The sequence below is a fragment of the Hemitrygon akajei genome, chromosome 22 (assembly GCF_048418815.1).
Source record: "Hemitrygon akajei chromosome 22, sHemAka1.3, whole genome shotgun sequence".
NCBI lineage: Eukaryota > Metazoa > Chordata > Chondrichthyes > Myliobatiformes > Dasyatidae > Hemitrygon > Hemitrygon akajei.
The window spans coordinates 61,602,883-61,629,881 of NC_133145.1; the positions used below are offsets into that span (position 1 = coordinate 61,602,883).

Below are 26,999 nucleotides of genomic sequence, written 5' to 3' on the forward strand. Positions count from 1 at the left end.
CCTTAAGGAACCTGTTTTACCTCTACTGCAGCATATACTCTGATGTTACATTCTAAACCCACAGCTTCCACCAGGAAAGGGGAGGGCAGCCATGCAATATTGAATTTCCTTTTCAGGATACACACCATTCTGACTTGAAAATGTATCACCTTCCTTCATTGCTTACTCCAATTCCCAGTCCTGGAGTTTCCTGCCCAGTTACACATTTGGAGTCTCTTCACATCACAGGCTGTCCTTACAGTATGTCCAAAGAAATTAACAATAAATATTTGCTTGCCAGTGACAATAGTATTATGTAAATGAATAAAATAAAACAATTCCTTTAACTTTGAAATTTTTCATCTACTTTTTACTGTATGCAGGAGAAATTCCAATATTGATGAAATTATTAGAGAACAATTAAAAACTGGCTAAAATGCTTGTGAAAATTCTAGAGACTATGCAGGGATGGTTTAAAGAGGTGGGATGAGATTTGAAAAGGATCTTATTCAGGATGGCTCTTTGTAGGATGGTTGTTTACTATTCTGCACAGTGATTGCTAGGTGTATGGTCTGGAAGTAACTTGTATTTCAAAATTGAACTACATATTGCAACACTGTTGTTCATTTATGAAAATCCGAAGACAAGTTCTTGTTTCCTAAAAGATTCATGCCCTGTATACAGTAACTCAATTAGCAGAGGTAGCCAGCATTTATCACATCATGTCACGTCCTGTCCAGATGTGTCAGTTGTGAGCTAACTGATGAAGCGGAAATAGTATTGCTTAAAGGGATAGTAGGTAGAAGGGTGGGATGGTAGCTTAGTGGTTAGCGCATTGCTTTACAGCACTACCGATCAAAAGATTGGGGTTCAGTTCCCACCAATGTCTGTAAGAGGTTTATATGTTCTCTCCATGACCACATGGGTTTTCTCTAAGTGTTCCAGTCTCCTTCCACATTCCAGAGATATATGGGTTAGGGGTAGTAAGTTGTGGGCGTGCCGTGTTGTCACCAGAAGCATGGCAGCATATCCTCGGACAGTTAGTCATTGACTAAAAACGGCGCATTGCACTGTATGTTTCAATGTACATGTGCAAATAAAACTAATCTTTAATCTTTAGTCTGAAAGGTGATGCATTATTGTTTTCAAATTGAACATGAAAACTATTGTTTTCATTTGAACATGCTCCTGACTAAGGGACATAAATGCCTCCTTAAATTCCTCCTTCCAGATGCTGCTTCTCCATTTTGATTGATCACAGCTCAGTAATTCTATGAGTCACTGAGAGTGTTAACATGTCTTTCAGAACATCCTTCATGTTTTCTCTGTCTTTCTGAAAGTCTCTTACTGTGGCAGAGGCTAGAGTACAGTGCATATTCTGTCAGGTTTGTGAACGCTGGCACTCACTGAGTGCGATTAACACCTCCACTGGCCAGTGGTTTTGGATTGAAGGATTTTGTGATATCTTTCCAGGACTTGAAGGGCCTCTTTAGATACTTGACATCTCTGAAACATCCACAAGGTGGGAATCACTGTTATTTGGAAGACTTGGTACTATGTTTGATGCTTTGAACTGTGAGCGCACTCTTCTTTGGATAAAAGTTATGCATGACCATTGGAGAAGATGGAGAATTTCCATATTATTGACCTTCTCTGGGAAATAATATGGAAAATGATCCTTGTTTTTCAGGGTCTTATTGTGGATCCTTAATGTTGGAGAGCAATGTTGTACACTTGAGGGAAGGTTGGTAAATGACTAACTTTTTAGATATATATAAGAGTCTGTCCTCTATTGTTGACTTCAATGAATGAGACTACAGTGACTTAGAGCTTTGCCTTCTGGTGTGCGTGTAGACAAGCCTTGCGTCCATACTGCAACTGATACTTATAGTGGTTCTGGAATATAGGCTGAGGGAGTTTCTCATTTATCTGTAGATCAGCTTTCCTCCAATGAGGAGGTGGTACACAAATCTGGGACCTGATTTTGGAACTTCTTTCCCGCTGCTATCAGATTTCTGAGCAGTCAGTGAATGCAACTTCATTATTCCTTTTTCCTTTTTCCTAACTTATAGTTATTTTTGTCTTTGTATAGTATTATTTCTGCAAAACAGCCAATTTCACATCATTTAAATAGTGGATGATAAACCTACTTCTGAGCATTTTGACAGCAAGGTACAAAATTGCAGCCAAAGTTTCACTGTGAGCAGAAAATGATGAACTGCAAACATTTTGGTTGTTCAACAGTGAAGAATTGACACAGACATTGTAGAAATGAAGGAGATGTTTATACTTCTGTGAGCATTCAAGTTTACTAATTCTTTGCTAAATTTTATTATTTAGTTGATTGTTATTTCTACTTTGAACTTTTGCGAGGATTTGTGTCTCAGGAATATTGAGATGTGCCTCTAAGGCACACAAATCTATTGTCATTCAACCATACACATGTAGACAGCTAGAAGAAACATTGTTCCTTCGGGGCCTCTCACACAATTAATCTACCATCATTTATGGTTAGACCAATTTAGCTGTTTAAACAAGTTCGTTTGTAATTCCGAGTACGGCCCGAGTGCAGGCTCTGTTGGATTTCTTTGTTTTGTGGCCACTTGTAACGAGTCAAATCTCAAGGTTGTATTAAGCATACATATTTTGATAATAAATGTCCCTTGACCTTTGAATTTTCAGCTTTTTTGTCATTCAATCGTATACTTGTATGCAGCCAAATGAAGCAATGTTCCTCTGGACCAAGGTGCACAACCCAGTACATATAACTCAAGTCAAGTAAAGTCACTTTTTATTGTCATTTCAACCATAGCCATTGGTACAGTACACAGTAAAAATGAGACAATGTTTTTTCAGGACCATGTTGTTACATGACACAGTACAAAAACTAGACTGAGCTACGTAAAAAACTACACTTGACTACAGACCTACCCAGGACTGCATAAAGTGCACAAAACAGTGCAGGCATTACAATAAATAATAAACAAGACAATAGGCCAGTAAGGTGTCAGTCCAGGCTCTGGGTATTGAGGAGGCTGATAGCTTGGGGGAAGAAACTGTTACATAGTCTGGCCGTGAGAGCCCGAATGCTTCGGTGCCTTTTCCCAAACGGCAGGAGGGAGAACTCACACACAAAACACAGAGAGTAATATTACCACAAATAATAAAATATAGTCCAAAAGATTGACAATTAACCAATTGATAATTATGATAGTACTTCCCTGTAGTTTTTTCCCACTTGGAGGAAACAGCCTGGGATGTTGCTGGTTTGGGATTTGTGTGTAGCACTTGTACATTTGGGCTTTTCTTGTTCTTGTGATCATGAATTTTGGGTGCTGTGAATGGGCTCACTGACATTGTTTGATTTATCGTTGGGTATAATTACTATTGAGGATTTAGAGAGCATGAATTTTTTATTTGCACAATTTGTCTTTTGCAGATTAGTTGTTTGTCAGTCTTTGTTTATGTATAATTTTTGATAAATGCTATTGTGTTCCTTTATTTTCCCGTAAATGCCTGCAAGAAAAAGAATCTCAGCGTAGCATATGGGGACTTTTGCATTCTTCGATAGTAAATTTATTTTGACTTTGACTTGTACAATGAAAGGCAAGTTGCAAATATGTCAGATAAACTGAGAAACCAATTTGAAATCAGTGAGAAAGGGTACACTGCGGAGAGATTGCTTATCTCGAGCTGTTTCTGTGGTTTCACTCAACAGTATCATCTGCCATTAAACACAAATGTACACCATATATTCTCAGCACATTTTCCATCATAGAATCTTGTTTGCTTGGCTCATGTACATCACTGGGTATGATGTATTACTATTTTTAAATGAAGACACATTTTTATTGGTATTTAGATTAACACTGCCGTAGCAGTACTCGTTCATATAAGTTTAGTTTTTATTGAATGACTACAGTCAAATTGAGGTTTTTTATGTCTCAGAACTGTGGCTGTGAAACCCCTACTTCACGAACAAACTTTGATAATGAAGTACCAGCTAACTACAGGTCTTTAGCAAATATTCCCTTCCAGAGTAAGGTTCTTGAAAAACATGTTTTCAATTAACTCAACAACTATCTGAATGAAAACAATATTCTAGAAAAATTTCAGTCAGTGTTTGGAGCAAACCACAGCATTGAGATGGCTCTTACCAAAATTGTCAACAGCCGTAGGCACTGATACCACACAGTCTCTGTTCTAATTCTCCTAGATGTAGGTGCTGCCTTCAACACAATTGACCACAGCATTTTCTCAGACTATCTTGAGAACTGGGTTGGCTTCTCTTGCAGTGCCTTTAATTAGTTTTGTTCATATTTCTTAGAGAGAACACTTTTTTTGTCTGCCTTGGACACCAATTGTCTAAGAGATATGTAAATTTTGGTGTTGCTCAGGAAAGCTGTCTTGGTCCCCTTCAGAGACGTATTAGAGAGCATAAACTTGATTTGCTTAGTTTGCAGATGACACACAATTGTCTATCTCTGTTGAGCCTATAATGGTAACACCCTATCTTCCCTGACTTTTGTTATGGCTGTAATAAACAAATGGAAGAGCAATAATTTCCTAAAGCTACATGAAGATAAAAATGAAATAGTTCTGTTTGGTCCCAAAAGCAAAAGAGATAAACTTCTTGATAAACTTGGGAACTTGACTCCTCTTGTAAAATCAGAAGTAACAAGCCTGGGTTTTATCCTTGGTTCGGATTTGAATTTGAACCTGAGCTACATTTCTACACATAAGGATATTAAAAAGGTACGTCTGTTTCTGTCATGTAATGATGCTGAAAAACTAATTCACACCTTTATATTGAATAGACTAAATTACTGGCCTTCCAAAGTAATCTATTGACAAACTTCAACTCATTCAGAATGGGGCTGCTAGACATTTTTAACTAAAACCAGGATGAGGAAACATATCATTCCCATCCTAGCTACTCTGCATTGGCTTCCTGTATCTCTTAGAATTAATTTTGTAATTCTCTTATTTGTTTTTAAAACTCTCAATGGTCTGGGGCCAGAGTACATCACAGAATTGCTTTTGTTTTGCAACCCTGCTCGAGTTCTCGGGTCTCCTTCTGTCGGATCCTTTAATTTAAACAATCTCCCTCAAAAAAATAATTGGCAGGTCAGTTTTTTTGAACTACGCCTCCTCATCTGTGGTATTCAATACTTAGAAGTATAAAGGATGCAGACTCAGTTGACATATTTAAGTGCCAACTCAAAACCTATTTATTTAATCTTGCTTTTAAACTAACGTATTTTGGTCTTTTATTTTCATGTTTTCACTTTATCTTGTAAAACAGTTTGAACTATATCATTTGTATTTAATGTGCTCTGTGATTAAGATGTAAAAATTACTATAAGTTGCAAATATAAATAGTGTAAAAGAGGAATAGTGAGGTCATGATCATGGACATTTTGGAAATCTGATGATGGAAGGGATGAAGCTGTTCCCAATGTGTTGAGTGGGGTTCTTCAGGCTTCTGTACCACCTTCACAGTGATAGTAATGCGGAGAGGGCACATCCTGGGTGGTGAGCATCCTTAATGAAGCATACCGCTGTCTTGAGGGATCGCCTCCTGAAGGTGACAGTGGGGAGGATTGTGTCCATGATGGAGCTGGCTGAGACTAAAACTCCTCTACAGCAGGGGCTCCCAATGTGGTGTCCATGGACCCCTTGGTAAATGGTAGGGGTCCATGGCATATAAAAGGTTGGGATATCCTGTTGTACAGCATCTTGTGATCCTGTGCATTGGAACCTCTAATCCTGGCAGTGATGCAACTAGTCAGAATGCTCTCCACGGTACATGTGTAGAAATTTGCAAGACTTTGGTGACGTACCAAAACAATATAAATCATACCAGATACAATGCTCAGTAACTTAGTCTTTTTGATATTTTTTCCTGCAGGATTAGCAGGTTAGAATAAGTTTTGCTCTTCTCATTGCACCAAAAATGATTGTACAGAAATCCTTCCAAGTGCTGATAAAATGTATTTTATTGGGAAATGGGATAGGGCTTTGAAATCACAGACCAATTTTCCTTAAACCTGCCACCTGGGCTGAAACTTCCTGATATGTGAATGAGAACACAGGAGTAGAATTAGCCCATCGAACCCGTTTCACTGTTCCATCATGGCTGATTTATTTTCCCCTTAGCCCCACTCTCCTGCCTTCTCCCCTTAACTTTTGACACCCTTTCTAATCAAGAACCTATTAACCTCTGCTTTAAATATACCCAATGTCTTGCCCTCCACAGATTCCATAGTTTCACCACCCTCCAGCTAAAAATATTCCTCTTCATCTCTGTTCTAAAGGGATATTCTTCTACTCTGAGTCTGTGCCCTCTGGTCCTAGACTCCCCACTACAGGAAACATCCTCTCTATATCCACTCAATAGGCTTTTCAAAATTTGATAGGTTTCAATGAGATCCCCCTCATTCTTCAAAACTCCAGCCCAGAGCCATCAAACAGTCCTCATGCATTAACCCTTTCATTTCCAGTGTATTTTGTCAAGTAGAAGCAAATTTTCTGAAGTTGTAGTTAGAACTGTTAAGTTGGTTGTGGAAATGCATTTACACCCAAAAGAAGCAAAGACGCTTTTGAATCTCTGATCCTGATTTAAAATCATGAAAGTGATGATAGAAGAACTATGGGCATGTCCTTAGGAATATTTAGTTGTGCCTTATGTATTATGTTCAGATGAGATACAGGAGGATATATGTACAGTTTTTGTGTTGAAAAAGCTGACAGATGAGTGGGATTGGGTGTCAGAGAATATGGTTCAAAAAGTATGGAGGTGAATGTGTAAGCTGAGCATAAACCTAGGTACTGCAAAGTTGTTTGCGTATAATACTGAGTTTAAATGAGCATAATTAAAGAATTCATATAATGAATTTAACTCACTGTAAAACAAATGACCGATATTTAAGAGGGTGTGATTTAAGATCAATTTCATTAAAGAGAGACTTGTGTTGGGTTCAGTGTGCGACTGCAAGATTTTAAACTCATTATAGGGTTTTGCACTCAATTGGAAAATCTGTTGAGATAAATTTACAATGTTAAGTGGTTATTATTTTTAATCTTTGTAGTTGGTTGACTTAGTCTGTGACTAGAAACCAAACCAGTCTTTGATAAATTCTGTTTAAGAATATTTTTGGCCAGATGGATGAACTAAGTTTCTTGGAGGAACTGGGAATATCACAGAAGTTTAGAAAAGAACTGCATGTGACTCCAAATTGGAGCTCTTCCCACAGAGTTTCATTTACACATGAAGCTGAGTTCTAGGTGTTATACTGATTAATGTTGGTTCAACCTACCTATCTGCAATCAAGTTCTCAGATTCAACCCTCCTCATTACCTATCAGCTTTTTAAATAAATTATTAAATGAAAGCTATCGGGCGGCTTTATGGCACCTGCTGTAAGAGGGGGGTTCAATTCCCACTGCTGTCTGTAAGGAGTTTGTACATTCTTCTCATGATCGCATAGGTTTCCTCCCACATTCCAAAGACATATGGGTTAGGGTTGCTAAGTTGTGGGCATGTTGTAAAGAATGGCAACACTTGGTGGACTGCCTCTCACACATCCTCGGGCTATGATGGTCGTTGATGCAAATAACACATTTCTCTGTATGTTTTGATGTACCTGTGACAAATAAAGCTGATCTTTAATCTTGGTGCATCTCATTTGAATATAGGAATGCAAGTGAATGGCAATTTGTGTGTGCTTTCTCATGGGATAGTCGTTCATCCCATCTCGGTTCAGTTATGACTGTTAAGGAACAGCAAGCTAATACCTGCTGACCCTTTAAGTTTTCGAAAAAATGGGATTACATTAGAGATTTTGCATTCTACTGTCACTTTGGTTGTGCTTGTTAATTTGATGTTTATATCTTGCAGTGCTGTGGAAGTTCGGGTACGGTGCTGCCTGAGACGCTACTGTTTATATCAACTCTGGATGGAAGCCTGCATGCTGTCAGCAAACAGACAGGTTCAATCAAATGGACCCTGAAAGAAGGCAAGTATTTCTTTCATCCTGGCAATATAGAATTTTCTCTTCTGGTAACAGTAGTATATTTGCTAATTTGTATATTTCACATTTACAAGAATGAAAGAGTTAATGTGTGGGTGGCATTTGATGGCTCTTAGGCCTGTACTTGCTGGAGTTTAGAAGAATGAGGTGGTGGGGGATCTCACTGAAACCTATTGAATTTTATGCAAACATTGATACTCTGGCAAAACCTGTTCTAGAAAGGGCATGGCTTGCCTGCTTATGTAAGTGGTGATGTATTTTGACTGTCATTATAAATTATTGCATTTTGTTCTGCGCAGTGCTTGATTAGAGATATAAACTGTGTTGTAAAGGCCCAATTTCCGTAACCTGGTGTCACTTGCTGTACCCTAGGTTATTTAATATTTTGTATGGAATTTTGCCAGATGGCTCTGCTCATTGTTCAATGCAAAGCTGGCTTTGTGACATGTTTTTTCATTTGTGTTAGAAATTAAATGGGGTGTAACATAGAATAATTAATATTGCGGTAATCTTTGAAATTATGATTCCAAGTACAAATAAATTGCATTACTTAAAGAGAGCTCATCAAATGACTATGAAGAACTGAGTTGCAAAATGTTCGTATGAAATTACAAAGCTTGGCCACCAATGCACTTAACTTTGTCTTCAGTCATTACATGGGTTCACAAGTGATTTTCATTAACTGGAAATGATGGAAAATTAATTTTGACATTTTCTGCAGATGTTTGATATTTTATTTATGTGTTTATTTAGTGATATGGCACGGAGTGGACCATTCTGGTCCTTTAAACAATGCTGTCCCAGCAACCCTAGAACCCCAATTAACCCTGACCTAATCACGGAACAATTTACAATGACCATTTAGTCTACTCGGTACATCTTTGGACTGTGGGAGGCAACCAGAGCACCTGCGGAAACCCAGGCATTCTACAGGGAGGACGTACAGAGACTCCTTACAGACTGTACTGGAATTAAACTTCAAACTCCTGAACGCCCTGGGTTGAAGTAGCATCACGTTAACTGTTACACCTTTGCGGTGCCCTCCAGAGGCTTTCACACAAAATGCCTTATCAGCATTTTCTATTTTCAGTCTCAGTTTGTACTTCTGTTCCTGGCAAAATATAGGTGCATTTTCTTCCTGTTTTTCTCCCCAGCAACACTATTTACAAACTGGAAAATTACATGAAATGTAATCTATTCCCAGATTTCTGCCAACGTTCCTCAACAATTGGCTCAGAAGTCTGGTAGGAATGAACTGGATCAATTTTCTTTTTTGAACATTTTTTGACCGTTTTAACATGTTGGTTAAATATAGAAATCTCGAACTGTAAATCATTAAGTACTAAGTCAACATTGCCCTCATAGTTTGTGTTGTTGTACAATGGGGAGAACTGCATGTTGCAGTGTTGGGCATTGACTTTTTTTTTGTCTGTGACTTGTGACTTTGGTCTATGCTACTGATCTGACATTTTCTTGTTCTGAAAGTAAGAGAAAAATAGTGAAATTCAACTAGCTGAAGAAAGATGACTTGCAAACCTTCAGGTATGATCACAGTAAAAGTAAATACAAAACCTAAAGGGGTATTAGGGTGTAATGCCATGAGCTGCTTTCACATGGGCAGTCTGAAGAAAGCAAGTTGCATTCAAGCAACTCAGCTGTGTTGTTAAGATCACTGATAAGGTGAGGTAGATGTTGGATCAGGAACATTGATATTTTAGAGCAAGGTCAGGGAGGGGATGGTTAGAAAAGTTTCGAGGAGCAGGGACTGGTCCTGCTAAAGGGTCTTAACCCAAAATGTCAACTGTCCATTTCCCTCCACAGATGCAGCCTGACTTGCTGAGTTCCTCAGCATTTTGTGTGTTGCTCCAAATTCTAACATCTGCAGTTTCTTGTGTCTCTTAAACCTTTTCAAGTATTTTCTCGACAGGAACCATCTGTGTCTTGATTGGCAGAATCTCCTTTGTACACAATCCAGATTTGAGCAAAGGAGAACTGATGCAGAATAAGGGTGGGGGGTGTTTCATTGAAGGCTATTGAACATTGAAAGACTGAGATCAGGGGTTCCTGAACTGGGGTCAACGAACCTCTCAGTTAAAAGTAAGGTATAAAGGTTGGGAACCCCTGGCCTAGATAGAGTGGATGGGGAGAGGATGTTTCTTTTAGTGAGGGAGTCTTGGACTGGAGGGCACAGCCTCAGAGTACAAGGACGTCCCTTTAGAAAAGAGATGAGAAGAAATTTTTTTCATCAGAGGATGGTGAATCTGTGGAATTCATTGCCCCAGGTGGCTGCGGAGACCAAATCATTGGGTATATTTAAAGTGAAGGTTGATAGATTCTTGATTAGTAGAGGTGTCAAAGGTTAGGGTGAGGATGGGAGAGTGGAGTTGATATTGAAAATTCTAAATTGGCCATGATGGAATGGTGGAGCAGACTGGATGGTTGAATCATCCATAATGTCTTATGGTCTGTCAGAAGTTCAAGCGGCATAATCACATTTAATCAAAGCCAGGTGGTGCCCTGCTTAGAGAACAAAATGCTTGTTCAGCTGCTTGTATACTCACAGAAATCAAGCCAGCCGTTGAAATAACTGCTGCTGGAAATCATCAGGGTCAGGGAGTTTATGTACGGGAGGAGAGATCCAGTGTGGATCAAAAGTCTTTGACATGAACCATTGGCTCTGTTTTAATCTCTTCAGAATAGCCTTTATTTTATTTAATTTAGAGATACAGCACGAAGCAGGCACAACCTTCGACCCACGCTGCCTAGCAACCCACCTATTTTACGCTAGCCTAATCTCAGGAAAGTTTACAGTGACCAATCAACCTACTAACTGCTATGCCTATGGACTGTGGGAGGAAACTAGAATATCCAGGGAAACCCACATGGTCACGGGGAGAATGTACAAACTTCTTACAGATGGTGCCAGAATCGAACTCCAATCTCTGGTGGCCCAAGAAATAATAGCGTCATACTAACCTCCACACTAACGTGGCATTCCCCCCCCCTCCCCCCGCCAAACTTCAATCTGAAAGAATGAACAAGATTCCTTTTCCATCCTACATCAGGCCTAAAAATTGAAGCAATGAATATTTGCAATGAGATATCTTATTGGAGAGTAACGATTCAATTGTTTAACAGACCATGCAAAATTCTGAATTTGTTTTTGTCAAGGTGGCTGACAAAGTTCTTTTGGATGGTTGATTTTGTGGCTGGGATTAAGATTGTGAACATAGTCATGGTGCCACAATTGTTGACTAATTGGTAATGCTAAGACCAGAGTTCGAATCCCACCACAGATGTGAACTTCATATGAAATTTGAGAAAACAGCAGCAACTAATGGGTTAGTAATGTTAGAGGTTAGCTTAACCCTATTACGGTGCCAGCTGTAAGATCAAGGTTCAATTCCTGCCACTGTTTGAAGTTTGTATGTTCTCCCTTTGACCACATGGGTTTTCTTTGTGTGCTTCAGTTTTCTGCCATATTTCAAAGACGGATAGGTGTGTTTAGTGAGTTGTGGGTGTACTATATTGGTGCCAGAAGCGTGGTGACCCTTGTGGCTGCCCAGGTCATTCCTTGCCAATTTGATTTGATGTCAAACAACACATTTCACTGTATGCTTTGATGTCCATATGACAAAGCTAATCTTGAATCGTTAATATTTTTGGTAATGATGATTACATTGGGTTTACTAATCAAATGCTCCAAATGTAACTTGGGTTTACTGCTCCAAATGTAACTCCAAGCCCCTCCTCTGCTCCAGTTAGGGAAGGGCAATTATATGTAAAACATAAACACTCGAAGTTGTAACAAAAACTGAAATAATGGACAAGCTCAATTTGTCAAGCAGCATCTATTGGAAAAGAAACCAGAAACATTAACTGGTATTTCTTTCCACAGCTGCTGATTGACAGGCTGAGTTCTTCCAAAAATTTGTTTTTGTTTTGAATTCCATCATCTCCAGTTTTGTTTCCCACCAGAGAAGCTGAAGTCGGAATATAATTATGGACAAAGTTGTGTTACGAACCCGGTAACTGGGTGACTTACCAGCAAAGATAGAGACGTCCATTGAAGTCTGATGATACTATTTTTAACAGTATTTATTAGTAAAAATACACAAAAATAATATCAATGCAAATATACAGATAATATACGTCGTCAATACTAAACCTAAAAGTGCGGGTATAATAATAATCAATAAGAAATAAGCTCTATCATTGTCTAGGGGATAATGTATTGTCCGATGGAAATATAAAGTTCACTGCAGTTCCACAAGCTGCCGTCTTTTGGTTGTCGCTGTGTTGCAATTGTTGGAGAGAGAGAGAGAGAGAGAAAAAGAATGGGAACATTTACCGCTATGGGTTTTGCCAACCTTCCTTTATGATTTCAATCCGTCAGGTGCCTCGTTGTCGTGGCCGTTCAATGGTGACCTCTCCTTTAGCTAAACCGTTCTTCCGTGGTGAGCCCGCCACCCAGGCAAGGGAGGACGCACATGAGCCCCCACCGGCTTTCGCTATAAAACGCTGTCACGGGATTTCTAGCGTTTCTCCTGGTGCGTCTAAAGGGGTGTTCCCCAGACCCCTCTTTTATCCTTACTCACGGGGTCTCAGATGTCAATCAGGTTGGGATGATGCAATCCCTCAACTAGACCACTCTGGTTGTCCCCTGAGGGGTTTCAATGAATAATACAGTACTCAATACACAATTCCTTCTCCAAGAGACAATGGCAGTAATCAGTGGTTCCGTTCCGCTGATGTCAGGAGACATTCCAACCCTTGTGTATTCTGCGTCTCCCTCTCTCATGATGTGTATCTCTCTCATTTCCTGGGTCCCAGACCCGAAATAATAGCGATCTTGCGATTCTCAAAAAGGAGGGGGCGACTTTGTACCCTTCGGCCCCTCAGAGTTGCTCCACCTTCGTAACAGTTGTAACCACACATGGTCACTAGTTTAATATTCCTCACTGCTTTCAGTTTTGCTGCCACAGTAACTATATTCATAGAGTCATAGCAAAGTACAATACAGAAACAGGTCCTTCAGCCCATCTACTCCATGAGGAGCCATTTAACCTGCCTACTCCCATCACCCTGCACTGGGACCATACCCTTCCATATCCCTACCATCCACGTACCTATCCAAAACTTCTCTTAAACATTGAAATCAAGCTCACACGTACTACTTGTGCTGGCAGCTCATTCCACACTCTCACAACCCTCTGAGGGAAGAAGTTTCCCCTCATGCTCCCCTCAAAGTTTTCACCTTTCACCCTTAACCCATGACCTCTAGTAGCACAGACCTAAGAAAATCTGCAGATTCGGAAGCCACACGCACGAAATGCTGGAGGACCTAAGTAGACCAGGAAGCATCTATGGAAAAGAGTAAGCGGTTGATGTTTCAGACTGAGCCCTTTCTCCAGGGTGGGAAGGAAGATGAGAGTCCCTCCAGCATTTAGTGTGTGTTGCCCTTAGCTGTATTCCCACCCAACTTCAGTGGAAAAACTCTGCTTGCATTTATCCTATCTATCCCCCTCATAATTCTGTATACCTCTATCAAATCTCCCCTTAAATCTTCTAGGTTCCAACTAAACCCTGAGCACACACAGAAAGTTCTAGGGGAACTCAGCAGATCAGGTAGTATCTGTGGAGGGAAATAGACAGTTGACTTTTTGGGCTGAGACACTTTATCACAATGGTTCCCATCCTGGGGTCCATGGACGTCCATGGTATAGGGAAGGTTGGGAATCCTTGTATCAGGACTTCATTGGTTCTAATGAAGGGTCTTGTCCTGAACTGTCCATCATTTATTTCCTCCATAGATGCTGCCTGGCCTACTGAGGTCCTCCAGCATTTTGTGTGTTGCTGCTGAAATTCTTCTAATAGGAGTAACTAATCCTTGTCTGAGCATGGTTTGGAGGGAGGATTTGTTGGGATCATAGTTTTCACATTGGACCAAAGGAGGATGAGAGGTGACCTGAAAGAGGTATACAAGATGATAAGAGGCTTAGATGAAGTGGACAGCCAGTGGGTTTCCCAGGACAGAAATCATCATTAATCCAAGAGAACATAAATTTAAGTTGTTGAGAGGAAAGAATGGGTTAGTTTGCCGGAGGTAAGTTTTTTTTTACACAGAGGGTGGTAGATGCATGGACCACACTGCCAGGGGTGGTGGTTGAGACAGATAGATTCGGGGCATTTAAGAGACTCTTAGACAGGGACATGGATGATAGAAAAGTGAAGGTCTGTGTGGGAGGGAAGGATTGAATTGATCTTGGTGCAGTTAAAAGTCAATGCAACATCATGCACTGTCCATGAGCCTGTACTATGCAGTACTGTTCTGTGTTATGTTTATTTCTTCTCTGTTTTTGGAACAAGTTAGAGGGTGTGTTATTTGTTATTTTGATTAAAATATCTATTATATGTGTTATAAGAACAAGTGGGTCATAAAATGTGCAACTTTCATTTCAAAATTCTTCAATAGGAATGTTACCAAAGTAAAGTGAAAATTTACTAGACAGAGAATAGAGGAATCAGGCACTTTGGAGTTTGAAGCTTTTAGATGAACATGTGAATGTGAGGGGAATGGAGGGATATGGATGATACACAGGAGGAGGACATTTACTATAAATTGGAATCAAGATTAGCACAACATTGGACAGGCCATTCAGTCCACAGTTCTATAGGTGCTGTAGTATAAACTGACCAAGTAACCAGGACACCCATGTGTAATGATGCTTGCTTGCTATCCAATCACAAATATTGGGACTCTGCCAATGTCCATTTTATATGTTAGAGCAGGTTTAAAAAAAAATATGTATGAACATTACGGCTGGCTGGCGCAATGACATCAGTGCCGGACTCTGGAGCAAAGGTTCCCGAGTTCGAATCCAGCCGGGCCGCTCCCGGACACGCTTTCCATCCGTGCCGGGTTGAGTGTCAAGCTCACAACTCGGCCTCGTAAAAAAACACTGCACTGTGAGAAGGACGTGGGGGACCACTCACAGGATCTTTCCCCCAAGACAACCACTTGAAAAAATAAGTGGTCTCTGAGGCTCTGGCAGAGTATGGCACACAAAAAAATGAACATAATGGAGCAGGCTATTCTGGAAAATGGCAGTCACGAGTTCACTTCACTGAAAATCACATTTATCAAAAATCTCTGACCTTCAGCTGCCTTTTTGCCAATAGAACATCTATTTAAAACCACAATAACATTCCACTTTGAACAGTGTGAATTTTTCTATGACAATGAATTTAAACTTCATCTATTTGTGGAAACGATTGGCCATTCCCTCTTCTTGAGTGCCATTTTGTGCTGGTTACATTGGGTGGATTCCAGTTCTTCCCTTTCCCCAGTGACCTAATTCACATTGATCGGCTGTTTTGAAACAGAAAGGTTCACAGTTGTCACAGACTTGATGGGGCAAAAGGCCTGTTTCCAAACTGTAGGACTCCATGAGTAAATTTATATGGTGTCCCTGCATTCCCCAGCACCCAATCTTCCCACCTGGAATGAGGGTAATCAGGAGTGAAGTTGGGGAGGAGTTAGAGCCTCAGATTCAGATTTATTTATCACATGTACTGTACATTGAAATGAGTTGTTTGCCTTACACACCCAAAGATGTGCTGGGGGCAGCCCACAAGTGTCACCACACATTCCGGTACCAGCACAGGATGCCCACAATGTTCAGCAGAACAACGTGAGCAGCAAGAACAACAGAACAAAACAGCAAAACAAGACCCTTTCACACCCCCTCACAGACACAGACAGTCTCTTAGCTTCCAATCCACGGCTTCGGACTCTGTCTTGCAGATGTCAGGCCTCCAACCTCCAGTCCCTAGTTCAGACTCGTACACTTGACCTTCAGGCCTCCAACCTCCAGTCCCCAGCTCAGACTCGTACACTCGACCTTCAGGCCTCCATCTCCAGACTTGCTGACTTTGGTCTCTGACCTTCTCTACATATCCTGACCAAAATATGAATTACCTATCCTGTTAACTGCTTGAACTACATTTACACCAGCCCAAGTATCACAGTAGGGAGGATTTGACTTGAAGAAAAGGGATTATATAAATTGGTGATTTGAGCCCTATGGTTCTGAAACGTACTGCAATATTTGAACTTTGGATCAAGTAATGGTTATGAGGCATGATTGATCTGGGATTTGAAAAATATAAATAAGGATCATTATATTCCTTTGTGATCATAAGTTGTTGACTAATTCATGGTTCAAAGAAGAAATTGTTATTGATGCTCTTCCATATAATCTGTGTTCTGTTTCATGTTCCATATACAGTGATTTATCTACAGACGGGCGGGGCGGGGTGTGTGTGTGTGTGTGTGTGTGTGTGTGTGTGTGTGTGTGTGTGTGTGTGTGTGTGTGTGTGTGTGTGTGTGTGTGTGTGTGTGTGTGTGTGTGTGTGTGTGTGTGTGTGTGTGTGTGTGTGTCTGTGTGTGTGGCGCGGTGCGGTGCGATGCGATGCTTTGGAATTCCAGTAGCTGCAGATTCTCTTGTGTTTAAGTATCTTCTGTGCTTGTTATGTTATTTCCCTGCCATGTTTTGTGGAACAATAAATTCACACTCATTTTGTAGGATTGTTCATTTCTGATTTTGATTGTAGTGTGGGAAGCGGATATGATTCAGAAATGTTTTGAAGATTTTAGAGTATTTCCTTTAATTTGGAGATTTTGGAAGTAATTTATTCCATTTGTGAATTCTTTTTTTCTCTTTTCAATTACCAGACACAATCCATGTTGGCATTCTCTCTCAACCTAAACTTATGATTTCATTCTAGGACAAAGGAGATGTCTTCCTTTTTTAAACAAAGGGGCTTCCCTTCCTCCACCACCAACTCTGCTCTCAAACGCATCTCTCCTATTTCACACACATCTGCTCTCACCCCATCCTCCCACCACCCCACTAGGGATAGGGTTCCTCTTGTCCTCACCTACCACCCCATCAACCTCTGTGTCCAACATATAATTCTCCATAACTTCTGCCATCTCCAACGAGATCCCACCACGAAGCACATCTTTCCCTCCCCCCCCTTCTTTCCGCAGGGATTGCTCCCTATGCGACTCCCTTGTCCATTCATCCCCCCCCATCCCTTCCCACTGATCTCTCTCTTGGCACTTACCCTTCTAAGCAGAACAAGTACTACACCTGCCCTTACACTTTCTCTCTCACCACCATTCAGGGCCCCAGACAGTCCTTCCAGGTGAGGCAACACTTCACCTGTGAGTCGGCTGGTGTGATATACTGTGTCCAGTGCTCCTGGTGTGACCTTCTCTATATTGGTGAGACCCGATGCAGACTGAGAGACCGTTTCGCTGAACACCTACACTCTGTCCGCCAGAGGAAGCAGGATCTCCCAGTGGCCACACATTTTAATTCTACGTCCCATTCCCATTCTGATATGTCTATCCATAGCCTCCTCTACTGTCAAGATGAAGCCACACTCAGGTTGGAGGAACAACATCGTATAGATAGATAGATAGATAGATAGATAGATACTTTATTCATCCCCATGGGGAAATTCAACATTTTTTCCAATGTCCCATACACTTATTGTAGCAAAACTAATTACATACAATACTTAACTCAGTAAAAATATGATATGCATCTAAAAACACCCTCTCAAAAAACATTAATAATAGCTTTTAAAAAGTTCTTAAGTAGTTTACTTAAATACATTGAGTCCTAACCCCGGCACTTTAACATATCTTACTCCTGGCGGTTGAATTGTAAAGCCGAATGGCATTGGGGAGTATTGATCTCTTCATCCTGTCTGAGGAGCATTGCATCGATAGAAACCTGTCACTGAAACTGCTTCTCTGTCTCTGGATGGTGCTATGCAGAGGATGTTCAGGGTTTTCCATAGTTGACCGTAGCCTACTCAGCGCCCTTTGCTCTGCTACCGATGTTATACTCTCCAGTACTTTGCCCACGACAGAGCCCGCCTTCCTTACCAGCTTATTAAGACGTGAGGCATCCCTCTTCTTAATGCTGCCTCCCCAACATGCCACCACAAAGAAGAGGGCGCTCTCCACAACTGACCTATAGAACATCTTCAGCATCTCACTACAAACATTGAATGACGCCAACCTTCTAAGGAAGTACATATTAAGGAAGTATATACTGGCTGGGTAGCCTCCAACCTGATGGCATGAACACTGATTTCTCTAACTTCCGTTAATGCCCCTCCTCCCCTTCTTAGCCAATCCCTATTCATTTATATTTGTATATAATTTATATTATATATATATGACATTTTAATTGATTTTGGCCAAATTTAAGCAGGAAATAGTATTTTTTTAAATAAAAATTATATTTAATGATTCTAAGTGTAAATGAAAAGCAAAAATCCTAATGAGTTGAATTGATCACTAAGAGCATTTACTCTCATATCTAATCATTGTTGTATATTGATTCCCAACTCTCTAAACATCAGCGGACCTCTTCCTTCAGATGATCTATTGTATCAGGCTCTGTCTATTGAATGCCTGGACTGTATCCTAACAATGACCTGTTGAACTCATGACGATCTTCATCCAATTTGATATAATAGACCCTTGATATATCTAGTAGATGTACTGTTCTGATGGATAGGATTTTAACTTGGTTATTACTGCATAATGCCTGTTACTGAATTTCTTTCTTTATCTTTGTTTAACTGTGTTCTGAGTAACTTTCCTCACATTGAGAAAAATAGTGTTTTATGTACTTCATTCAGCACCTTCACTCTGCCCGCCACAAAAGGCGTGTTTTCTCTGTGGCCTCTCATTTCAATTCTACACCCCATGTCGGTCCATAGCCTCCTCTACTGCCACAGTGAGACCACTTTCAGGTTGAAGAAATATTCCGGAAGGGGTAGCCTTCAATCTGATGGCATGAGTGTCAACTTCTAACTTCCACTAATTTCTCCCCCCTCCTGATAAATATCTCGGATGGGTGGAAGAGAGACCCCAGTGATCCTCTCAGCAGTCCTTTGTACGGATTTTATCATGAGATCCAAAGCTGGGCGAATCTTCCTCCTCGCCTGATTATTCTGATGTATGGCATTGCAAGAGGATTTGTGCCCTGCAGGCAAAAATTATGCTAAAATAAACTAAATACTTTTGTCACTTATGTTACCCTGAGTATAATTTTACATCTATGGCACTAAATTTTCCATGAATTGTAAGTATATTTCCTTTTACTAACATTGATTAATAAAAATCTTTTAGTAAAAGCATCTATTCTGAATAATTTCCTGGATATGGAAAAGGGTCTGGAGATTTGTAGTTTCTTTGATTTTTAAAAAGTTCCTGCCTCAAGATCAAGTATGCCAGATGTTCTAAATAGTTTAATAATTTTCCTTAGTCTTTTTGTGTTTTTTTGCAATTTGTGATTTTAAGCAAACTCACCTTTCTGTTTGTCCTTTGCAGATCCTGTGCTTCAAGTGCCTATTCATCTAACCGAGTAAGTTTCTGCTGTTGTATGTTCACATCTAATATACAAAGTATAGATTATCACTAGGGATGGAATTATGAATCATTGTTCTGCCATTTCTTGGTTCACCCTGTTGAAGATTTTAGCGATGAAATGTCTCGGCCCAGAACGTTGACACTTCGCTCCTCTCCATGGATGCTCCTGACCTGCTGAGTCTCTCTGGTATTTTGTGTGTGTTACTCTGGATTTCCAGCATCGCAGAATCTTGTGTGTTTTTGAATTCTACTAAGTGAAGTCTCCTTCTTTATCCTCAGTTCTTCTCTGAAATTCAATCCTATTGGTAATTTTGTGATGCGGATGTGACAGGACGGCCAGTGATTATCCAGAGAGGTTGATGATAGGCATCCTATCTTTCCACTGCAATTTAACTTCATTTCAGTAGTTACAAGACCACTTCAAAGGTCAACTAAGAATGAACAACACAGAGTTTAAGCTGCAATGTATTGATTTTTCTCCATAAAGAGCCAATTAAGTTTACACAAATTACAAGCAGTTTCATGGTTAAATTCTTTGGATTATAAGGTAATAACATGAATGCTTACTAAATCTTGTCCTACAAAAGCCATTTTAAAAATCTATCCTTTTGAACTTCTTTAGAATTTGTTTAATCTTGTTTCTGTGTCCTTTGCTGTGCAGATACTTGAGCAGCATTTCTCCATTAATATGTGTGCAGGAAACACATTTATCTGTGGCATGGTTCAATAACATCAAATTTTCATTGAACAGAATCCCAGGCAACCTTGTGCTTTTCTAATCAGCTAAATGCACAACCTATTTTAATTTTGACCAATGCCCCTGAGAAATTTACTGATAACATTTCTCCGTTCAAGTGCATATACATCTTCACTGAAGAGCCCATTGCTGATGCCAGAGAATTCAGGCACAATAAATTGACTGATGCAATGTTTGTGACCTCCAGTTGCCTGTAGGGTGTTGGAGCTAAACTATCCATAATTGCTCCTCAAATTATCTGCAAAAAAGCATGGTGGTTTTGTAGACCTGCATGGATTATTGTGTTTCAGAAGTTTGTTTTAATTCCAAACTTTTGACTATATAATAATAGTGTACAGTCTTGTTACGCCCATATTGTCCGTGAAAGCAGGATTCCCACACTCCTCTGCAGTACATACAGTATTGCCACCTCAATGCTTGTGGCATATTCTAGAATATGGAAAGTTCAACACCTTTGGGGTTCTCATGTTTAATTCTCATTTTGTCATACATTCTTTGGGGCACTTATCTTTTCGTGGATATTTTGCAAAGAAAAGGCATTTCAGGATGTATATTGTATACACTTCTCTGCATTGAACTTGACCTTTGAACCATATTGCACTTTTGTTCTATGTGGTTTCTTCAGAATGACTATATGCGGACAAGATTGACATAATCTAATTGCGAGAAAGTGCTCCCTCTAAGCTATGCATTCTGTAATGTCAGTGTTACCACACTAGGATCTTGCTACCTGCCTGCGTATCTGTGGTTATGGGACCCAGTCGAAGCAGGTACTTCCCAATTCCCCATAATTTGGAATGCTGTTGCCAAGTGTTTGTTTTGTTTGTGCAGGCCGGCATTTCTTCCTGATCCGAATGATGGCAGCCTTTATACACTGGGAGGGAAGAACAATGAAGGACTGACTGTAAGTTCGTGCTTTCATAAGCCTCTATGATTTTGTGTGTCTGTCTAAAATCGTTTTTATATTGTGTAATAATGCACTTGAATTCCAATAAACTGTTTACCACGTCTATCATAACCTTCTTAGCTTTAGAGAATGCTAAGTGAATGATGTCAGTGCTGGAAAATAAGAAATCTGTTTTATGTGTTCAATATTTAGCTATAAATTGGCAAGAAGGAAAGTTGCTTTCTCATACACTTGTTGATATTATATAATGGTTTGAGATCTTTGTGAGGTGAATTAGGAGGATAGGATGTTCCTTCATAAACAAGTGAAGTGCTTTGTCCTGGCTCCTGAGGTAAATTGCTATGACTGGTGCTTAGTATTCCAGTTATAGCAGGAGTGTGATCTAATGGGTACTTGTTTCACTGTTGTCACGTACACTGAGATACAGTGAATATCTTTTCAGTGTATGTGACAATTGTGACTCTTTATGAAAGGCCTCAGCCTGAAACATCTACTGTTTGTTCCCCTCCATAGATGCTGCCTGACCTGCCGAGTTCCTCCAACATTTAGTGTATGTTGTTCAAGATTACCAGCATCTGCAGAATCTCTTGTGGTAGTGAAAATCATTGTCTTGTACGCCATCCATACATATAATTTCAGTCAAATGCCATCAGATTTCTGAATGGTGCATGGACTCAGGAACATTACCTCACTATTCCTTTTCTGCTATGTTTATTGATTTTATTTTTTATTGTTTTGCACTCTTTTGCTGCCACAAACATTTTTGATTACATTTGAGTGTTTGATGACTCTGGGCCTCAACTCACTGGAATTCAGAAGAATGAGGAGTGACCTCATTGAAACCTATTGAATGTTGAAAGGCCTCGACTGAGTGGATGTGGAGATGATGTTTCCTACGGTGGGAGAGTCTAAGTCCAGAGGGCACAGCCTCAAAATAGATGGGCGTCCTTTTAGAACAGAGATAAGGAGGATTTTTCTTTAGCCAGAAAATGGTGAATCTGTGGAATCTGTGGAAGCCAAGTCATTGGGTATATTTAAGGTCGAAGTTGATAGATTCTTGATTAGTAATGACATGGAGGGGATGTTGAAAGGCCTAGAAAGAGTAGTTGTGGAAAGAATGTTTTCCATAGTGAGAGAGAGTCTAGGACAAGAGGGCACAGCCTCAGGATAGAGGGGCGTCCTTTCAAAACAGATGAGGAGAAATTTCTTTAGCCAGAGGGTGGTGAATTTGTGGAATATGTTGCCACATACAGCTGTGGAGGGCAGGTCATTGGATGTATTTAAGGCAAAGAGATTGATAGGTTCTTGATTGGACATGGCATCAAAGGTTACGGGGAGAAGGCCAGGAACTGGGGTTGAGGAACAGATAGAGAAAAAGGATCAGCCATGCCTGAATGGCGAAGCAGACTTGATGGGCCAGATGGCCTAATTCTGTTCCTATCTCTTATGGTCTTGTATGGGGAGAAGGCAGGAGTTTGGAGCTGAGAGGGAAAATGGATAAGCCATGGTGAAATGGCGGAGCAGACTCAATGGGCTAAGTGACCTAATTCTGCTCCTATACCCTATGATCTTAAAACAACAAATTTCATGACATATATCACTGATAATAAACCTGATATTGATAAGTACTAGGGGAAAGCAGCATCAGGATGCAGAGCGTAATTATGGAGAAAGTGCAGTGCTGGTAGACAATAAAGTGAAAGGGCTCTGACAGAATGGGCTCTGAATTCAAGAGATTATCTTTAACATACAGGAGGTCCATTCAAGAATTTTATATTAACAGGTTAGAAGTTGTCCTTGAGCCTGGCAATGTGTGTTTTCAAGCTTTTGTATCTTCTGCCCAAAGGAAGGAGGTAGAAGGAAGAATGTCCAGGGTGTTTGTGGGTCTTTGGTTTATATTGGGTGCTTTCCTGATGTAGCGGGAAGTGTAGATAGTGTTCAAGCAAGAGACGCTGGTTTCCGTGCTGTGCTGAGCTGTGTCCACAACCCAAAAGTGTTGGGCAGAGAAGTTGTCATTCTAAGCTATACATACAGACAACATGTTTTACATGCTGGAGGGATATGCCAATTTCTTTAACATTCCAAGGTGTTGTTGAGAATCAGAATCAGGTTTAATATCACCAGCATATGTCATGAAAGTTGTCGTTTTGCAGCAGCAGAACATTGCAAGAAATAGTAATTTAAAAAACTATAAATTACAATAAGTATATGTTAAAAAAATTAATTAGTGCAAAAAGAGAGGGAAAAATACTGAGGAAGTATTCATGAGTTCATTGTCCATTCAGAAATCTGATAATAGAGGGGAAGAAGCTGTTCCTGAAATGTTGAGTGTGTGTCTTCAGGCTCCTGTACCACCTCCTTGATGGTAGCAATGAGAAGAGAGCATGTCCTGGGTGATGGGCGTGGGGGTGGGGGTGGGTCCTTAATGATGGATGCTGCCTTTTTGAGACATCACCTTATGGTGTCCTGAATGTTGGGGAGGCTCATATCCATGATGGAGCTGGCTTGGTTTACAACTTTCTGCAGCTTTTCCCAATCCTGTGCAGTGGCCCCTCCATACCAGATGATGATGCAATCAGTTAGAATGCTCTCCATGGTGCAACTGTAGAAATTTACAAGTATCTTCGGTGATGTACCAATTCTTTTCAAACTCCTAATGAAATATAGCTGCTGTCATGGCTTCTTTGCAATTGCATCAGTATGTTGGGCCCCAGGAGAGATCCTCAGAGATGTTGACACCCAGGAACTTGAAACTGCACACCCTCTCCACTGCTGATACCTCAATGAGGACTGGTGTGTGTTTCCTTGACTTCCCCTTCCTAAAGTCCACAATCAATTCCTTGGTCTAACTGATGTTGAGCGCAAGGTTGTTGCTGTAACACTACTATATTGATCTATCTTGCTCCTGTACGCCTCCTCATTACCATCTGAAATCCAGCCAGCAATATCTATCTTGGCCCTGGTGTCTTCGCAATTGTACCAGGGCAAGCTACTGGTGATATTTACATCTAGGAGCTGGAAGCTTTCAACTCTCTTCACCTCAGCACCTTCAATATATAGAGGGTTGTGTGATCCACCCCTTTCTAAAATCCAGCTGTTTTGTTTTGCTGACACTGAAGGAAAGGCTGTTGTCGTGACACAATGTCACTAGGCTCTCTATCTTCCTGTGCTTCATTTTGTTATGTGAGATCTGCCCTACTGCAGTGGTATCATCTGCAAACATGTATAGATGGGGTTAGACCAGAATCTGGCCATGGAGTAAACTGGCTGGTTTCACTGCATGCTTTCTTTCTATGATGCACTTCCTTTTGTTCTATCATTGTACACTGCAACATATTTTTAGTTTTTGTATCTGTACTGAAACCATCTGTTCTCTTACACAGAAACTTCCATTCACAATTCCTGAGTTGGTTCAGGCGTCACCTTGCCGAAGCTCTGATGGTATACTGTACATGGGTGAGTGAGTGTTATCTGTTCAGTACTATTAGAATGTGATTGTCCTTATTTGCAGTGTAATTGCAAATTATAATCTTACTTAATTAGAGATACGGCGTGGAACAGGTTCTTCCAGCCCAGTGAGCTGTGCCCAGCCAGCAATCCCCCTATTTAACCATAGCATGATCACAGGATAATTTACAATAAACTGCTATCCTATGAACCAGTATGGATTTGGAATGTGCAAGGAAACCGGAGCACCCAGAAGAAACCCACACGCTCACGGGGAGGAATGTACAAACTCCTTATGGATGACGTTGGAATTGAACTCTGAACTCCAACCCGAGCTGTAATAGTGTTGCACTAACGGACATGCTACCATGGCGCCCAAGCATAATGTTATTACAGTGCCAGCGACCCAGGTTCAATTCTGCCACTGTCTGTAAGTAGTTTGTGCGTTCCCCCATGACTGCATGGGTTTCGTCCTGGTGCTCTAGTTTCTTCCCATAATTCAGACGTGTCTGCCTCCACCACTAGTCCTGGGAGTGCATTTCATGGACCTAATACTCGCTGTGGGGAATATTCCTCTGACGACCCTTCTATACCCTCCAATCACCTTAAAATTATGCCTGCTTCATATTAGCCATTTCTTTCTCTGGCTATTTAATCTATCTGTACACCTCTATCAAGTCAACTCATCTTCCTTCACTGCAAAGAGAAAGTCCTAGCTCACCAAACCTATCGTCATTAGACATGCTCTCTCGTCTAGCCAGAATCCTGGTAAATCTCCTCTGCACCTCTCTATAGCTTCCACATTCTTCCCATAGTCTTATGCATCCGGATTGTGTCTGTGAGTGGAGGAGAGGACATTTGTGATAGGTATGAGACAATAAGGGTCAGCATCTCTGACAAAAGGTTTGTGGTTTTGGAGATGGAGAGGACAACGCTGTTACAGTGCTGGTATAGTCCAGGAGCCACAGTGATGTCTGTCACCGATACACTGTACTCAATGACTTTAAACTGCCAGTTAGGAAGTGGGTTTATTCTCTCTATCAGAGAAACGGAAAGCCAAAAGGCTGATAGTATAACAAGGTTGTGCAGAGCAAGATTCCACTGATCTAGGAACTTTAAGTTCTCAACCAAGAGGATGTTAGGGCAGCATAGGAGTTTCGTGGTTAGCACAATGCTTTACTGTACAGGTGAGCTGGTTTCAATCCCCACTGCTGTTTGGAGTTTGTACATTCTTCCTGTGAACATGTGGGTTTCCTCCAGGTGCTCGGGTTTCCTCCCACATTCCAAAGACCTATGGTTGGTAGGTTAATTGGTCATTTAAAATTGTCACATGATTAGGCTAGGATTAAATCGGGGCATTGCTGGGTGGCGGGGCTCAAAGGGCCAGAAGTGTGTGTTCTGTGCTGTATCTCAAAAACCAAATAAATAGATGTGTTCTTTAGTGGGAGAGTCGGACCAGAGAGCACAGCCTCAGAATAGAAATCCCTTTAGACCAGAGATGAGTAGGAATTTCTTTAACCAGAGAATGGTGAATTTGTGGAATTCATTGCCACAGGCGTCTGTGAAAGCCACATCGTGTGGTATGTTTGATAGGTTCTTGATTAGTCAGAGTGTCAAAGGTTAAAGGGAGAAGGCAGGAGAATAGGGTTGAGAGAGATAATAAATCAGCCAAGATGGAATGGTAGAGCAGACTCGATGGGCCAAGTAACCTAATTCTGCTCCTATGCCTTATGGTCTTATAGAAAGGAATTTGTTTCTTTTTGCTGAAGCCGTTTGGTAATGGTGAGGGATAAAATACTCTGTTTTATCAGCGAGTTGAACACAATTCTAAAAAACGCTGCCAGATCTTAGATTTCGAGAAGATGAATGATGTTTGGTTTGGCCTGATCTGTCAGTTATCATGAGGTTATCTGACTTTCAAACTCTTTTAGTCAGGCTGCATTCTATTTATAGGACGTTCTTGGCAAGAGACGATTTGGGTAATGACTGTTAAATAGTCTAACATCTGATTAGACCGGGTACAGTAAATACTTTATTAACAAAGCCTTATTAATGTGGTTTACTGATTGTGAGATTGTGTTCAAATGCAGACTGGCAATAGTATTTCCACAGCTATAGCTGAACAAGCTTTATAAATGGGGGTTGCAGGTGGTGTTTTTCATAAGTAAATAAAGCCGGTGAGAAATATCTTCTTTACTGAATTTAGGAAATGTTTATTTATGGTACAGAATTGTTTCAGCAGGTGGGGTTCAAAGTGAAATTAAAAGATGAAAGAATTAAAAGAATGTTAAAACATCAGAGCTCACAAAGCCACCATTTCATCATCTTATCCTTTTACATTAATTCTGATGAAGAATCTTGGTCCGAAACTTTGACTGTTTATTCCTGTCTATCGATGCTGCCTGACCTGAGTTCC

General features: G+C 40.5%; 1 protein-coding gene across 2 annotated transcripts in view; it reads left to right on the forward strand.

Annotated features, from left to right (window-relative positions):
* The window catches only part of ern1 (endoplasmic reticulum to nucleus signaling 1), a 96,046-nt gene that overhangs the window by 27,780 nt on the left and 41,267 nt on the right, over nt 1–26,999 (forward strand). Inside the window, exons 2-5 of one of the 2 annotated variants that reach the window (XM_073026409.1) lie at nt 7,879–7,996; nt 19,434–19,467; nt 21,061–21,133; nt 24,520–24,592. In XM_073026409.1, coding sequence (XP_072882510.1) covers nt 7,879–7,996; nt 19,434–19,467; nt 21,061–21,133; nt 24,520–24,592 — 298 coding nt within the window. Of the gene's footprint in view, nt 1–7,878; nt 7,997–19,431; nt 19,468–21,060; nt 21,134–21,649; nt 21,687–24,519; nt 24,593–26,999 lie in introns of those variants that run through there. The other variant, XM_073026410.1, reaches the window with a different exon arrangement.